Raw genomic sequence first — 18,218 nt, 5'->3', positions numbered from 1 at the left:
TCTTATTTGACTTTTCCATGAGCTTGAATTTTATAGTGACTTTGTACTCATGTACAATTTGTCTGTTTCTCATTAAAAATTAGAAAATATTGTTACAATGAAGTAAAGAATTAAAACAAAAAAGCTTATCCAATTTTTAATGAATGTACTGAATGTACTTTATGACAGTTTTGCAGTGCAAAATCCAGTAATACATTAGGCCTTAAATGGGTAAAGAATAATTTGTTACTATTTCATTGTACTGTCAAATGAATTTGGAAAACATCCTATTTTTTTTTTTATTGTTCTGCTGCTCCTGCCTTAAGATATCCTATCTTGTGATGCAAGGCTCCAAAGAACACTTGTTGGGTGAGACTCCTGAAAGGGTTTACAGTTTTTCACATACTTTGAGTTAGATGCACAGGAGAAATACTGACAAAATGTTGTCAAGAGGTCGAAACAACAAAAATCTTCATTGGCAACTTCAGAGAAATCAGAGAACTTTGGCAAAAGTTTAGAGCAGCATTCACTCAACATAAAACACTACACAAAGCATTGACTTAGCCCATTCAACTTAGCAACTCCAAGCCCGTCTGATTTTAGGTTACTCAAAGCTCTGAGAAGAGAGAGTTAGAAAAAGAAAGAGGAAGAGAGAAAGACTGAAAAGATATGGAAAAGAACAAGTATGGCTACCTTTCCTAGTTCCAGCAGTGTTCAGATGAGAGAAATTCTAAGAGGAGATAGGGTCAAGACCTGTGCTTGCCTCATGCTTCAGTTTAGTACCCTTTGGCTTCCTGGGCCCTTCTCCCAGGTTGAACTTCAGGTCATCTGTCCCCTCTGGGGCTAGGCTGGGCTCCAGGGCTGGGGTGTGGAGCATTGCCTGTGTTGTGGCAGGCAGTGGTGACCACTGTGTGGCTGGGATACAGGCCCAGAGGGGGATGTGTGTGTGCAGAGCAGGGCATCACCTCTCCAGAGCAAAGCCTGACCTACCTACTCTCCCACATGTGCACCCAAAATACTTTGAGTCAGAGTCCTTCCAGTCTCTCACATGTGGTTCTCAGTGAATACAGATTTTCCCTGATTTCAGCAGTATTTATTGCAGGTATAAGGGTTGGTGTGGGTGGATGTCGCTGTTGGCACAGTGCTCAGCGTAGCTGCTTCTGTAACATACACAGAGATCTAGAGCAGTTCAGCCTTCTCCGTATGCTGGCATTTAAAAATGTCACTAGCACACCGAGGCTTGCAGTCAGGGGTGCTTGATTTGGTATCAAACTCTGACTCAGTGTGATCTCATATAACCTCCAGATGGCCTGACTTGCAGAGATGCTAAAACCAGTCAGATCCTACTTCTATAGCTTTATAAACTAAATGAGACTGTAGTGGTATTTATCTTAATACACATCAGTCTCTACATTGGATTCTTCAGCTAATGTTTCAGCTTTCCAGTCACTTTCCTCTGGACAGCATTTAGAATAAGTATTTCATCACACACACAGGATCTTATGAATGAACTGTCAATTTTCCACAGAACTGGGAAAAATCAATATGCCTCTTCAAGGCCTTGAAAATCCCTCTGCTCCTAGTGAAGACTCTGTTGCATCAAATCATATTGAAAACCATTTCAAGCAACGTTCCTGATGTGTGGTGACAGAAGAGCTTTTTTCCTTTTGCAGCAAAGCAAGAAAATATTATGAAAACACTTTATGTACCTATTCTGTACCTGTTGCCTCCTGGTTTTCCCCACAGCAAAACTTCTTACAGGGAAAAACAACCAAAGAATTATAGGAACTTTTGCTTAAAGGGGTTCTCTTTCTCCTCAATAAGCAAGTAACATTTTTTCTAAACGTGTTTAGTTCTTCTTTGTGGTATTGAATTAAAAAAAAAAAAGGCATTAAAAGAAGACTAGTCATCTTTAGATATGTACAATATTTTTGATTCATGGAGACTTCTGTTTTGCTCACTTCATCAACATGATATTGATGAGTTATAACCTGAGTGTGTCTGCTGTCATTGCTCTAGTAGGCTATTCTTGGAGGGTACTGAATATGAAATAAGTGCTACTGCAAGGATGCTTGCAGGAACTCGGCCTGTGGGGTGTTTCCTAGTGTTAGTGGATTACACTTGATGAGAGTCCAGCCTAATTTTTGTCGATTTAGGGGCTAATGTTACATGACATGGAACATTAGTTTGTGTCAGGATTTTCTCTGTGTCAGGAGGGCAGGTTCTCTCAGTTGAGCTCAGGCGCCCCAAGCAAAGGTGCAGCAGCACTGTGCGTGGGATGTCACCCCTAGCAGATCCACCTGGTGCCTGTCATTTTGTCCAGGCCTGCACCACAGGTTCTCCCTGTTGGATACCTTTGCTTTGCTTACCTATGTAGGGCATATACTTACCCTTGTGAGGCTGGGTTCTGTATGCTTCCCTCTCATTGAACTGCATTTCTTCTGCTACATTCTGTTTTGCAGTGTACTGTGATTTAAAAATCTTGTGATTTAAAAAGCTTGAAGGGAGTTCTCTCTATGTGCTGTAAATGGTTTTTATGTAGGAGCAGAGGCACTGAGGAAAAAGGTTCCCAGATAATGGCAAGGGTTTTGTTGCTTTGTGCTGGGCTTCAATTAACTGTGTCACCTTGTGGAAGATGTCTCTGCAATGCCATGAGATTGGAGTGTTTCAGACTTTAGTGCAGAATTTGGAAATGGTGACATTTCAAAGCAGTGGGTCCTCCCAGGTCATAAGAAGGGTTGCCAAGTAACCCCAGGCACCTCTCAGCTTGGAGAGGTGTTGTACTGTGCACAGAGCAAGAGTTTCAGACTTTTTAGTTTTAATTTTTGACATTTAAATATAAAACCAGAAAGATTCCCTGTTCCATGTGGGTAAAAGATAGCATTTTGTAGAAATTGTCTTGGTGACTGACAGTTCACATGGGTATATGTCTAAAGGAATATGTGTGAACTCAGTCAGTCTTACAATAATTAAATCTATAATTAAAATAATTAAAAAGAAGAGGTAAGACTTGTAAAATTAAAATTCCTATTTTCCAAAAAGTTATCCAAATAATTTCTAGATGAAAATTCATCCATCTGGCTTGTGAAGACTATAAAAAATATAAAATATATAGGATTGCAGTTAAAAAATAACTAAGGTCCAGTTTTTAATCAGTATTGCTTGATATCACAACCAATCTCTTGTTTCTTTTTCATTCTGTGGCCATTAAGGAGGGATGTGAACTGCTGCCTAACTCAATTTTTTTTTCATCTCTGCCTAGGAGGACCTGTTTCTGTTGCAGGACCACTTCCCACTTTGGTTGTAGGAACCTTTCAGAATTGGTTTTCATGTGGGGCCTTGCAAATTGTGGTATCAAAATGAGAGCAGGAAACAGCAGATGGCTGAGTTTGGCACAAGGCTGCAGAGCCAAATGTATTAATGCAGCTTCAGTGGACTGACAGCAGTCAGTTATCAGATCTGAATGAGAACCTTCTCATCTGGGTCAATTTCTCTTGATTTACTGTTTGCCTCCAAGAATGAATTGTGGGAAGATGGTAGGGCCAGCTCCTCCTTTCTCTGCATAGATCAACTTAAAGTGATTGTACAAGCATGGCCTGTTTCAGCTCTAAGTAAAGTGGTTTTGGAGTATGGTGTGCACAGAGATGTAAGACATGGTGCTGGGGCAAGAGTTACCTCACTCCAGTGAGCACTGTTATGTAGGTGCTACCCCTCTGGTGCTCTTTGATCTTCACTGTTTTTGGAAAAGTTATGGTGGTTATCTGTTTATGCCTGCTTGCTCAGTGATGTCAGAAAAAAAAAGCACAGGTTGTCTTCCAAGGTTATTGTAATGTGAACTGAATTTGAACTTAAGTGGATGGCTGCATCATTTACCTTTGGTTTCTTTTCCTTCCCATAAATGTTGTTCCAAGCACTGTGCCGCTCCTCTAATAGTGCTAAACCTTCGTTGGAGTGGCCTGCTAGATGGGAAATGGGATAGTTTGTCATGATTATCCATTCCCAAGAAGTGTCCTTTCTGGTGGCTTGTTATATACAAAAGGTTTGTATGCATTTAGTGCATTTATTTTTTATATATATATATAACACTATGCATACATATATGTATATATACACACACTCATATAAATACACAGTTCGTACACAAAATAACACAGTACTTAAAAAGTTAATTCTGATTTGCTAGAGCAGAAGTTTATTAATTTATGTACCGAAAAGCAGGACTTGAAGGGACTGGAAATCCATCTAACTGCTGTTGCATGCAGAGAAGAACTTTTGCTTCCTCTGACTGTATTCTACTGCTCTTCTCCTGCTGGGAGCTCTGGCATGGTCACAAGTAGTGTTCTCACTTCAGCTCTGTGGGGCTGGGTGTGGTTTGAAAACATTGCTTTCTTTTTGTATTTGTTTTGAAGATAGGCAAAACCACTGCCTAGGTAGTCTAAAGGTTTGTGGTGGTATTTGAATCAATGTTTTATTCTGCAGAAACTTTTTTCATGCAGATAAGTGTGTGTTTGACTCAGGAATGTGAGGCAATTACATTTTTACATGGTTTATATCCTTGTTGGCTTCTGCTTTCCTACATTTTTCCTAAACCACTCTCATACCTGTGGGAGAAGAAGCAGCTCCTGAGTGGCTGCAGCTAATAACTTTTAATATTAAAGAAAATCAGTCCAAATCCTGATGAGATTGACACTCAAGGGTTTGTGCCATGTAGCAGGTAAATGAGGTGTGACACCCATTTGGCCATTTTAGTTGCTTTGAATACTCTTCTCTGCCCCATAGATTCATGATCCTATCAGGTGTCCTGCAGTGGGGGCTGACCTCTGACAGAGGGAAAAGGACAGCTGTGGGCTGCAGTAGCTTTTATCTTCAACTTCCCCATGCCAGAAATAGGGGTGTGTGTAGGATTCCTAGTGAACTCTCCATCATCTGGTATTTCATATATTGTTTTAGATGTCATGCCTTTTAAATGACCGTGGTGAAGTATTCCACTTACTTGTGGTTTTCATGTCAATAGCAGCTCACTACTGCCTAGAGAAATCACCATGCCTCTTGTAAATATCCTATTCTTGTTGGTTTTGCCCTTCTTTCAGTTTGTGCTCTACTCCAGCTTGCAGAGGCTGTTCTCTCTGTTCCATTCTCCGAGGAAGCCCTTTCTGTGGCTCTCCGTGTATCTGTGTCTGTTCTTACCCCTGGAGTAGAAAGCTTACAGGAGCCTCTTTATAGTCACTGTGTCATGCTACGAGAGAGGCAGTTTGTGGACTCTGTTACTGGAGTCCAGCCACATGACTGCAGGAAAGGGGGAAGAAGTAAAACCCCAACACTGGCTGGTTTTTGTGCCATTTTATAAAGTACTTGTTCCTATTTGACCTTTGTTCCATAAACACGTGTCACCCTTTCAGGGTGATGTTCAAGCATCTCCTTGTGAAACAGCAAGCCTTGTGTTGGTGCAAGACCTCCCAAATAACGCTTGTGGGAAGTAATCCTTCTTTAGTTAGTGTCAAACTCTAAGTCTGGTGAATATCAAAGCTGAGCCACAGCTCTGCCTCTGATGTGAAGTATTTCACATTTTGTAACAATTCATTAAAAAGTGCTGCAGGACTGAGTCATGTAGAATCAAGTGAGGTAGAATTGATGAGGCTATTTTAGAGACTGGCATGATGATTAGAGATTTGAGGGATGTGCTGTGTCTCCTGTTTGCACCACATGGAAGGCCTTTTGCTGTTGAAGCACAGGATCTTGATGTTTTGAGACTTGAGTACAGGACTGAAATTTAAATGGGCCGGTCATGGTTACTGCTGAATGAGTTAGGAACATACTGTAAAGTCCTAAGTACTTTATGCTGAGAGTTGATGGGAGTTCTTTTTTGTATCTTTGGTGATGTATCAGAACTCCAGTGAGTATTGCTATTTAAATCTTCATAGTGTACTAGGGTCAGATTTTCATTTATGCTAAAAGGCTACCTTGTTGCTATCTGCCACTGTAACATGTCCCTAAAATGACTGTGGATGATATTTATGGAGCAGGATGGAATACTTTTGGTGTAGCTGTGTTGTCAAAATTGTTCAAGTGAGCAGTATTAGACTCCTAGCTTGAGGAGTTTGAAGGACTTTATAACATGGAAGAATGGACTTTTGTGGGATGTGATTGGGCTTCCATATAACTGATGATGAGAAGAGAAACCTGTAATTTTTTCCAGAACAAGGAGGAATGGAATACACACATTTGTTCATAAAGCAGAAGGTGTTTAAGAATGTAAGCTTACAAAAGTGAGAGAGTAGTAATTTTTTGTCTGAAAAAATACTGCCTTGGTTTTTTTTTTCCACCTCCATCTTTCTTTCTGAGAAGGTACTTTTCTTAAGTTACTGTTATCAAAGGGCCACTCTTGCCATTGTTTCACTTGGTTTTGTTAGTAGAACTTTAGTTCAAAAACTTTCTACCTTGGAAAAAAATAAACACGAAAGCAAACCAAAACAAAACATCCATAAAGTTGTTTCAGAATTCACAGAAAACAAACTGTGGATCAATTATTCAGTGCCTTCCCTCTACCTCCTCCACTTCCTGATGTGTTATTAATTTTGCATGAGCCCCCTGCTTAGCCCTTCATGCACTTAGAGTATAGAGCGCAAAGGCTTTCAGCGCTGTAAATGACTGGGCACTTACTACGACCCTTTGCATAAGAGCGGATCCTGTTGACTTCAGTGGGAATCACTTGTTGGCAACTGCATAATTGTTTTTCAAACAATGTAGGTTTAAAAAAAAAAAAGGCAAACAAAAAAAGGGAGGATGTGTGAGAAAGTCCAAAGAGGTTCCCCAAACAAAACACTGAAAAGTCATTCAAAGGAGTTGGAGCAATTACTTCAGTTGCCTAAGTAGTTAAGACCTGGCAAAAAGGGTGACAGAGTGATCTGACCAAAAACTCTGGCAGAGAACAGTCGAGCATACCAGGGAGTGTTCCTGCTCATTTGTGTTTCAGAGTGTCTTCCTGGCCATCCATTACCTGATAACTTCCCTGCAGCAACAGGAGCTCTATGAAACTCTAATCCTTGGAGCAGTGAGAGAATTTAGCTGATGAAGGATGCAGAGTTCATCCTCAGCATGCAGTTGTGACGGTGCTCTAATTGCAGAGTAGTGGTGTGCTTGTATGAAATAGCTTTACATGTGCTGAAATATTGCAGAAAACTGGTTTCTGCAGGCTGCTTCTGCAGGCCTTGCTACCAATCTGGGCAGCAAGTTGGTCACTACAGTCATTTTTTATAAGCAGTGATTCCCAGCACTTCATTGAGTATTGAGTCCTGCTTTTGCCAGGCGGGTACATAATAACAGCAACTTAATGATACATCTGTGTCCCAGATTTATCATGTAGATTTGCTAATGCCCAGCTCTAAAGCACCACTACTGATGTGCTCTACCAGCAGCCACATAAGAAATCTCCACATTTTATTAGTGGCATCTGAACTTTAACAACAGCTTAGGCTAAAGATAAGGACTTCTGTATGAAATATATTCTATTCCTGATAATGCTGTTTTATCAAGTAAGCTATTGTGTTGGATAGAAGAATTTCTGTAAACAAAGCATTAAAGGTGTGTATATATAAATCATGCCTGAAAAATCAATTTACAGCTGAATGGGGTTGAACATCTAGGTCTATTTTGTTTATGCTTTGGTGATTGATAGAGAAAAAGTAAAAACAGTGTAAGTGCAGAACTTGATGAATATTGCCTTTATTTCCTACTATTGGATTGTTTCAGCACTTTGTGGTAAAGCAATATGAGTAGGTAGTTACAGTTTGTGCTAGCGCCAATGATTTCCGTATTGTTAAAAGTAAACAAGAGCCACCTTTCTTTTTGCCCTTGAGGAGGAAGTCTTTAAAGTAATGTGAAACTGATTCTTACTGGTGGTTTAGGGATAAAAAATGGTCAAGGTTAACAATCCCTAATTTTAGATTCATCATACCACTGAGTGAGATGAAGAACTTTGAGCTATTGCACCGAACCTTTAGTCTGCTACATTGTCACATACCTTTATGTGAAACATTAACCTCCAAATTCAAAAATTGCTCCAAGGTTTTGGAGGAGAGTGCTGAGCGTTGCCTTCTGACCAGATTCAGTGCAAGGGAGTGCAAGTTCCCTAGGGGAAAGAATCTTGCTGTTATTTTTCCCTGTGCTGTGTGAAGAAACGATATATCAATGCATCTACAGTTTTTATTAAACTAGTTGAAGAGTTAATGATAAAGAAGTGAAAAAAAAAATTTCTTTAAAGATCCTGTAATCTGGATTTCTGTTACCTTTGTGTGGATTAACAATTTACCTAGAACAGGTTTGTTTGTTTGTTTGTTTTAAATTGTTTGGCTGTGTTTTGTATGGTGTGGAAGATGTGATAAAAGAACATTTTTGAATAATCTTTAATTTCTCCCTGGGTGCCATACAATTCAGAGGTAGCTTGGAGTTTGGATGATTTTGTCCCAGAGGGCATTTGAGGATGGTGTCCTTGCCAGCTACCTCAGCTTAAAGCCTGTATAAGGTATGGCTTCATGGACTGACCAGGAGGCTGGTGAACAGTGATATGGGAAGAGAACAAATTCCCTTGGGGAGGATGTGACTGGGACAACCATTTTGCTACTGGAACACCAGACTGGTTTACCTGCCTTGACTTAAAGCTGTTTAGGTTTTTTTTTTTTTTTTGTGAATGGTGCCCCTGTCAAACACCAATCATGCAATTAGTATTTAGCATAATTAGTAATTTCTATGGACAGACCCAATCTGAAAAAAACCACCTACTGTATACACTGAGCAATGTCCCTTGGGAACATTTCATCTTAATTAGCTCAAGTCTATGGACACATTGTCATTTCCATATTGTTTTCAAAGTCTGATACCTTTGATCAATGCCAGGCTGAGTTAGGAAAGCCTAAGGTATGAAAGGAATGTTGAAATGTGCAGAGCTACAGTTACTACAGAAGTTATGGAAACGAAACCATTAATACTGGCCTGGTATGACCCAGTAAGAGTTTGTCTGGAATGGTATTTCTACTGTACTTTTCTGAAGGGTAATAAAGGTGAGGTTTTTTTCTTGAACTTTTGGGATGAATCTGTCTAGTGAAAATTTTCTTTCTGGCTTAACCTGAGATAATGCCAGCAGTTTGTACTTCATGGTCTGTAAACTGTTACAAAATTTCAAAAGGGATTCTCAGTGTTCACGGTGAGAGTAGGATGAGGTCTATGTGTTTGTTGTTTGTGCAGTGTTCCTAACAAATTATAATCATCAGTAAAGTAACTGGAAGCAAAAGGAGTAAATCCTCCCAAGTTTCAAAGGTTAGTATTGGAAGTAATTTTGTGAGCTTATTAAAGGTAGCTCTGAAGTTTTCAAGAAATTTTTACTTTAATGAAAATATATAACATTAAAACATTGTTTTAAATTCAGACACATTCACTATTAATCAGTTCCCTTAATATAGGTATTTTGCACTTAAAATAAAAGGGAATGTTCTTGGATTTGGATAGGACTTAAGAATGAAAACTTGCACAGAGAGAAAGTTGTTTTGAAGCTTTTATGGGTGATGTGCTGGGAGGTGTTCCAGTCTTTTCTCTCTGGCATCTAATATTATACTTGGTTGAAGCATTGCCTCACATTGAAAATAACTAAAATACTAAAAACTGCCAAGGAGGACCTAAACCTTTTTAGATATGCAACTAAGAGGCCATACCTGTGATCATGCTGGACTAGGCAATAGGTCTGTTGCAGGTAAATATCCTTAGAAAGTGGCCAGTGGTAGAGAGCTGGTGAGAAGTGTAAGAAACAAGGCAGGTGCATAGTGATAAATCTAAGGGAATATGCTATGAATCCCCAACCTTTCAAATCCAGAATTAGTATCTTTGTGTTTGGTATCACTATATGATTTTTTAATTTGTGAATTTATCTGGTTGATCGTTGAATCTCTAATTTTTTGAAGTGAGTGACATCCAGTACCTTTTTTCTGTTAGTATTGGCTTACTTTGGGAGAGGTGGAGTTCCAACAGGCATCTAATAAAGCATTCTGCAGCTTGGAGTCAATTAACTTTCATGTTCATCTGCTTAGCTTCTGGGAAACCACAATGAAAATTCTGCATCTGAAGAATGTAGCTTAAAACACCTTTTATCTGCTCCCTGCTGTACCATGCCCCTGGCTTTTCCACATAATGCCATTAAGAAACAAATTTTGGACACCTTCCTTTTCAGTGGTTCAGATGGTTGAATTACAAATGTAGGAGGCGTGTAAAGTCAAGTGAGTGTGCCAGTCCAAGGCAACTACAGCTGGATGTCACAGATGAAAAAGCTTGCTGCTGGGAAGAGGAGCTTTAAGTTTCCAGATGGTGACCTAGTTGGATCTCCACACAGTTCCTCCAGTTACAATGAAATAACCATTTTCAGCCCAGGCCATGTGTAACAGTAAGACATACAGTTGGCAGTTTTTTATGTAGGATTGCAATTCTTTGCAGTTCTGTCCTTTTTCACCCTCTCTTTCCTGTGCTTCACAAAAGGAAGAAGCATGCAAGCCTGAACTCCCAGAATCCTTATTTAATTTTGGCATTGATTACAATGCATTCTTATTAAGTAACAAAATAGTGTGAAAAAATGAGAATTCTGTTGTGAGCAGGTGAATCTGAAGGGTGTTCTCTGGCAGACACCAGATGATGCCTTCCTGTGATTACTGTTTTGGAAGATTCCAGTAATTGTAACATAAAAGGTCAAATGTAGCACTTAGCTGTTATTTTGGAAGGAAAGGTGTAAGGTTCCTTTCTTGTCTGGGCCCCGAGAAAGCTAAGCAAATGTGTGGGTTATGGGCTGTGCTGCCTAGGCTGTCTGTGAAGCAGAGATCGGTGTTGTGCAGAGAGTAGAGCCTGAGGGGTTGCAAAAGGTAAATCAGTGGCCAGGCAGGAGAGTGGAGTCATTGGTGCTGTGTATGTGTGACATCTGGAAGGTTGTGTTGTAGCCCAAGAAAATTTGTTGATCAAGGCAAGTTTATAAGAGTCTTCTTACCTTATATGACAGCATTGGACATCTGATAAATCCAATATCTTTTCTTATTTATTTGCATAGTAGTCTTGGGAAGGAAGGAGGAATGTGTTGTGGATGACAGCTAGTATTGACTGGCTGATGAAGAGAGAGGCAACATAAACCCGATGGCATGATCAAATCCTTTAAAGCTAGGTGACCATACAGAGACTGACTTCAGATTTAAAGCTAGTTTACTAGGCTTGAGAATAAGGAAAAAAAAAAGCTTACAGAGTTCTAAGACTTTTTGTTTTACTTAAAAATAATAAATAAGTGTTTCTGAATGCCTTTTTAAGTTCTTATTCCCAGGGCTTAGGTCCATGATCTGATCCCGTTGGGAACTGTATTTCCAAGTAAAGAACTTAGTCTAGTTGCTGTAGGAAAGCTTAAAAAAAAAAAAAAAAAAAGAAAGGAAAAGCCCTGAGTAAACAATTTAGTAGCTGTTCATCATGAGATCTGTTTTATTTGCTGCATGGGGATCTATTTTGGAAGTACTTCAATTGAAAGTTGGACAATGGAACAAAACACTTCAAGGCTTAGCATTTAAACACGTACTACTTTGGTTGGTTGTTTTGGTTTTCTTAAGTTTTTAGGTATGTGGTTTTGTGTGGTTTTTTGGGGGGCTGGGTGGTTTTGGGGTTTTGTTTGGTTATATATATGTGAAGTACTTGGATTAATTCCTGTTCTTTTGGCAACAACAGAGTTGTTCTCTCTCTGCCCCGTCCTTGCTGGTCACTGTATAATGGTGTTCTGCATCGTGCCTTGATCTTGCATGTCATATATTCCACTGAATGAGAAATAAACCCATTTTGCAAATTGACTTTAATGCAATAGGGTAGCTCTACTTCCAAAAATATAATTGCTAAAAAACTGTGGATTTTTCTAGCATTAATAAAATAGAGTGTGGGCAGTGTATTTTATATATATATATATATATATATATGTATATACACACACACAGAGGTATGCTTACGTGTGTGTATATGTATATATTTTAACTCTTTTCCCTTGTTCTGTTTTTTCACTTCTGCTCCATACCAATACTGCTGAATCTCGTGTAAGAGGACAGCTTTTGCTCTTGCCAGCCAGAATCTGTTTTTGCGGTGAGGGGTCCCTGCTGGGGAAGCCTTTCTTTTCCTGCTCTTTCTTCTCTCCACAGGGTAGCAGGCATAAGGACTGCCCTCCCGTCTGCTCTGCTGACAGCCGCGCCTTCTCTGCTCTGACTGCAGCAGCTGCTGCTCCTCAGCCTGACTGAGAGAGCATAAATTAAAATACAAAGGTCTCCTGTGGCCACTCTTGGCTGGCAGTGCAATGGCAGATCAGACCTTCCTACATCATCTTCACTTGACTTTCTTCTTTTTCTCAAGAATTTCCACTGCATTTGTCTCAGTCACAGTCTTTTGCCACTGAGCTGAATGGAAGCAGCAATCCAGTAACTCTAAATGTTTTATGTACTTGTGTCACTGGAGCTGTTCACAGAGAAAAGAATCAGCCATGTGGGTTTCACCAAAAGCTCAAGTCTTTCTGCTTTTCATACTGCCTGGAAGAGATGGACTGTTTGTGCGCTTTTCATGGCTGCTGAAGATCCAGGGCTAATTCCTGTTCTCATCGCCCCATGAACTCAGTGGGAGTGTTAGGAACAGCAGAACCATTGTGTGTGTGTGACTGAGGGCACAGCAGTGAGCATGAGTGTTTTCTCCAGTGGGCTTTTATTGTTTTGCAACCTGGTGTCATACAGTGCTCGTATTGAGGGTCTCAACCTCAGAGGGTGGAGAGGGGGCTACTTAGTGATGGGTTGAAATGCCATGCCACAAAACTGGCTATGTGGAATTCCTGACCCAACTGTGGGTTTTTTGTTTTTTTTTGTCAGGGAGTTCTTTTGGGTTATTTTGTTTTTGCCCTGTGCTTGTCTGACATAGCAGATGTTTTTTGTCTCAGTGTGCTTTAATATGAGGGCCGTTCCTTGTAGGTGGTAAGTGGTGAGGATGATGATTATTTTTAATTGTTTTATTAAAGTAACTTTGTCTGCTTCCCCTGCTTTTTCTTACCTTAGACCCTGCAGGCTGGTTAGGTTTATTGGGCATTTGACTTATGCTAATGACATTGAATACTCTTTTTATAGTGCTCACATTTTTGCTAGTCCTCTTATCTCTCTTATTTGTTTAAGTCAGAGTCTGAATTCCAGCACCTTTATGGGAAAAAAATTAAATTGAGTAATATTTTGAGTGTTTGTTTATTTTTTTAACACTTCTTAAAATATCTTTTTTCTCCTTTTTTTTTTCATCCCTACCATGGAATGCCATGGTAAACTTGCATCCTCTTGTGTCATAGCTTCTGTCATGTTGGATTTGTCTTCAGGGCATTGTCAGGATTGGAAGGCAGCCCTAAGGAGAAGCGTTTCAGTAAGTGGTTCATTTTCAGTCCCTGATAATCATGTAGGAAATGAAAACCTGCTTTTTTTTATTTCCATTTGTATAATTGTCAGCTAGTTCTCAATGCAAGTTTGTTAGGGTCCTCTGCTCATTTTATCCACTGCTCTTTGGATTGTGGATGTGGAGGTTCTCCATGATTTGTGCAATGACTCAGTTGTTTGTTTTTAATGTACATAAATTTTGGCTTTAAATGCAAGGCTCTGCAGCAGTGAATGTTACAGCATGAATACCGTTTTGTCACACTTAATAATATTCCACATTGTGAAGGCCTAAAAACAAAACATGCCTAAGCTTAGAACCTTTTGTTCCATAGCTGTGTTACATATAAAATGTCTTTATTTCTGTAGTTGACTTTATGGTTTGGAGGGAGGGAAGTATCAGGACTTTCTCATGCTGTTTCTTTTATCATGATGATTAGGCAAGTGAAAGCTACCATGGTGATGGGGCAAGGGGACAGCATTGTGCAAGGGAACTGTTAAATGAAAGCAAAATGCACAGGTGATGAAAGATGTATGTCCTTTTTCTTCAGTAAGTTCCATGCTAGTAGCAGGTGCAGATGAAGAGCTGGCATCCTGTATTTCCATGTCACACAGAGCAGGATGTGTGGGACAGGGACAGCAAGTGGCTGTGCAGCATCCACGCCGTGGCAGAGCACTTCTGTAGCTGTTGGTAACTCTGCCCTGTAGCTCCACCCCAACTGGTACAAGCAATAGTGGGTCTGGGATGTGAACTTGCCAGCCAGGGCTTGCATTGAGTAAATTGGGCTCTGTAAGCTGCTCTCCTGGAGAGCTGCTGTAACTGCAGGTTGACTCTTCTTTTCTTTTTTTTTTTTTTCCTCCTTTTTATCTTATGCAGTGAGCTTTTTACAGGGGGAGAATGAGAAGTACTCTGTGCATTGATTTGTTGTTTGTCTGCTTAATTCTGATCAGTTCAAGAGTTTGCTGAGGACATGTGAAATTGATTGCAGGAATTTTACTGTTGCTGTCAGCTGATGGTGCTCACTTTTTTTTTGGTTCTGAAATGGTGTCATCCTTGAATACGTTTTTGTGAATCACTGTCACTTGACTTGCTTGTGGGTTCAGATCAATCTTTGTGTAAAGCTCCTCCTGTCCTTTCCTAGCTGATTAAATAAATAACATTTTTTCTGAACTTCTGGCATATCTTTGTGGTTGTGTTATCCTTTAAAGGGGAGGAAGAGAGCTGAGAAACATATCTACATCCTCTTCTTATTTAATCCCATAGCTAAAAAATGGACATGAAGAGTTCACGAGGGCACTTTTGATGTTAGTGCTGCTCTCTTCTGCAGACAGGAAAATAAGCAAATGGGAGCAGTAGCTGAAGTACTTGGTAGATTGTAATTGTCTACTATTATACTGTGATTTGGAAAGATTGTAGAAGCAATATAGGTAGCATCAGTGGTGATTTCTTTTTTCAGGCATTGTTCTTTCCACCCTCAGTTATAACCAGTGCCCTTTAATTACAGCTCCCCGTCTAATATGAGCTGAAGAAGGTCAGTGTCAGAGAGGGAGGGTGGAGCTACTGTGTGGAATTCATTGGCCTGGCCCTGGTGTGATTCAGCTGACAGCTTTTATGCTTGCTGGCATGGCCCTTTCACAGCATAAGATACTTTGTTCATTTGTTAGTATTGCGCTGGTTGTTTGCAGTGCTTTCAGACAGGCTGATCATGAGATTTTGAGTTTTTTGACACTTGGTTGGGGTTGACTGTCCTGGCCTATGTACTCCTGTTGGTATTGTAATAGTATAAATAACTGTGTTCTTGTTCTGATCAAGTATATTATTGAAACGTCATTTTAAGTGTAACAGTGAAGAACACATTAGTAAGAATGAGGCATGCAGCTGTTGGGTTGTTTTCTTTTTTGACACTGACCTTCTTAATCTTCCCAGGACCTTCAATTTTTTCATGGCAGCTTGGGAAACAACTGCTGATAGATTGTTTACCTTGAGGACCTTGAAAAGTATTGTTCAAAAGGGTAGTTTGTTCTGTTCTGTTTCCTCTACTTCCTAGAGCAGTGAGGCTTGGTCTGGTTCCTGTGTTAAGAAGCCAATTACTCTGAGTGGGTCTCTCTTATAGGCTATAGACAAACACAGTGAAAACTCGCCCAGGATTTGGTAAGGTTTAGGACTGAAGCAATAGGCTTTGGTTTGGTGTGGCTTGCTGCTGTCAGTGCTTTGGTCAGAATTGACTAGGCTGTGCAGATAGCTGGCTAGTTACAATACACTTGCATTAAGAATATTTATTTTGGCATTAAAACAATATGTATGTTCATGTTATAGGTAAAGTCCTTTCTTGCTAATCTTGCATTTGTTCCTAAAAGTCACTGTACTTCAGCGGTGCCTGTGGAAAAAGAGATCATTTAGTTTGGAGCAGTTACTGAAAAACTAATTCTGTACTCCAGAGTATAATGAGTTGTGGATTCCTTGCTCCATTGAGTGAAATATGACTGGTGTGACCTACTTTATTTGCATATTTAACATACTGGGTACTTTTTGTTAGTGAGGTTGGGGGGTTTTTTTAGCTTGTTTCCTAGGAAACAAATGCCCTGGTGTACTAGAGAGCAGCTATTGTATGGATACTGCTGCCTGTCTGAGCATTGTTCTCTTGTAGGTGGAAGGCTTACAGAGGAAAAAGCTGGAGTTTTCAAAAACATCTTTATTAACGAAAATAGCACAAGGATGTGTTTCAGACTGCTGTGCAACTCTTCAATATATTTGTATTTTTCTCTGTAGGAGTATCTGTGTTGTAATGGTTTATCTAGTAAAAGTGCAAGTGCTGTATATGTTCCCATTGAAGGCATAGCAAAAGAAACTGAATGAGTAGCTAATAAATGGTTGTTCTTGTCATCCTTGCTGTAGATGCGTATTTCTAAAAGTGTTGTATTTTGAATTATCTGGAATTGAAACAATAATGCAGTATTTGGCACACAGTAGACTTCAGGAAGTAGTATTTTTTTACTGGAGTAGGTAAGAAGAGGGGTAGGAGACCTTTTAAATGTAAAAATTGTCTCAAGTTTGTTCTTCTGCTGACTATTTTTAGCCCAATGTTCATTGTTGCAATGTTAAAAAAATAGGTGTGGTTGTTGCAATGTTAAATTTGTAGCTTTGATGGTGGAATGGTATTAGGATTGGTAATACTGAATGTTACTAAGTGGTGAACAAAAATTGGCTCACTGCTTGAATTGTTTGATGAACTAACAAGTGGTTAGGAGAGTGTTGCTGAGTTTTGAGAATGCTGAGCACATTGGAGGAGAAAGAATAAGGGGGCATCTGTGAGCTTTTGGTAGTGCGTGACAAATAAAGCTGAGTTCTTAGCTTTGAAAGTACTGCACAGTTCCCCTTTGATCTTTCTATGCTGACTTCAAAAACTCAGGTAAGGACCAATGCTCAGTGGTGCAGGTAACTTACAGCTGCATCTCGGGGACTCCGTGACTTATTCTGCTGCTTCCAGACTGCTTGAACTGAGTGTGTAGCATGTGGTGCCAGTCTCAATACACTCAGCACTGGTGCCTGAGTTGTGTGCTGCAAGGGCTTGGTGCTTGTTACTCTGATGTTGAGAAGGGAATAGTGGCAGGACGAGAGAAATCCATGTAGCTCTGCAATTCCTTGCCAGGGCTTTATTTTGGGCTGTCTTTATTCAGCCCCTTGCTGAGGGAAGGACAGGTAGCTGACAGTAGCAGAGGATGATCATGAGCTGTCTGGGAAGGGGAGCAAAATAAGGAGATGTGCTGGGGAGTGGAGCTTGTTTGTTTGCAAGTGCTTGCGGGTTTGAGATTCAGCAGGTAATTTTGTCTATGTTTGCGAGTAGTAGGGATATAATGCACACTTCTTGCATTATAGTAGCAGATGTAGTTCTAACCCTTCTCTAAGGGTTAGAGCTTCCAAAAAGCTAAACATCCTTTAATAATGAGCAGCAGTGAAGGTCCCTGCTTAAGTGTGATGGTTTTGTTTGTTTTATAATTAAAAATTTGAAGTTTTCAAAGTAAGACTTTGATGCACGAACTGGGGTGAAAGGAGAGTGAAGCAGAGTGAAACCATGTCCTACCCTGTATTTTGTGGTTGATTCCTACAATGGAGCATGTTTTGAAGAGGGAAAGAAATGTTTTTTCTTACGAGAAAGCTCTTTTTGGGGTTAGGGGGAGGTTCAGATTGTGTGGGAAGTTCTGCAAATTCATCAGATGGTCATCTCCACAGGTGGTCCTCATGAGTTTATCCAGTGGTTTTGCCTAGCGGAAAGAAGGTAGATAGATGACTGACATCACTCTGGATGTTCAATACCAACATCAACTGCTTCATGAGTACCTGTTCCTACTTGTGCTTGATCAAAAAGATAACTGACTGCTAGTAATAAAAGATTTTACTGAGATTTTTCAGATTTTTTTTTTACTTTTGAATGAAAGTTCAAGTCTTTGAACTCTACAAGTGCCAGTTTTTCTGAGGTGAGAGTACATTATATCACTGCACCTCTTCACTAATTACCAGTAAATTTGATCATAGTACACCCAAATCTGAAGACACAAGTATTGTTTATTAGTCTCTCCAAGTACATGATTCATGTTCTTGTGAAAGCAGCTGAATGTGATGTGTTCTGGACCTCCTGCAAAAGCTGTGTGCCAGTGGAACTGCTGATTTTCTTATCTTTGTGTGTGTAAAATAGGACTTTCTGAACAGATGGACTCAGTAATAGGCAAATAATTTCAGATTTCAACACAAAACATAAAAGAACCCTAGTTCTCACACAGTTAAGGCATCTAAAGTAA

The 18,218-nt window shown here is 39.9% G+C and overlaps 1 protein-coding gene across 2 annotated transcripts in view; it reads left to right on the top strand.

Moving 5' to 3' along the window:
- Positions 1 to 18,218, top strand: part of TSPAN5 (tetraspanin 5) — an 82,838-nt gene that overhangs the window by 6,950 nt on the left and 57,670 nt on the right. The window contains exon 1 of one of the 2 annotated variants that reach the window (XM_059844151.1): positions 13,324 to 13,413. The exons of the other annotated variant lie outside the window; for it this stretch is intronic. Coding sequence (XP_059700134.1) covers positions 13,351 to 13,413 — 63 coding nt within the window. The 5' untranslated portion in view covers positions 13,324 to 13,350. Of the gene's footprint in view, positions 1 to 13,323; positions 13,414 to 18,218 lie in introns of those variants that run through there. 2 annotated transcript variants of the gene reach the window in all.

Source organism: Haemorhous mexicanus, chromosome 4 (genome assembly GCF_027477595.1).
Source record: "Haemorhous mexicanus isolate bHaeMex1 chromosome 4, bHaeMex1.pri, whole genome shotgun sequence".
NCBI lineage: Eukaryota > Metazoa > Chordata > Aves > Passeriformes > Fringillidae > Haemorhous > Haemorhous mexicanus.
The sequence above is the reverse complement of the archived record's forward strand: the minus strand, read 5'-3'. Positions and strand labels throughout refer to the sequence as shown.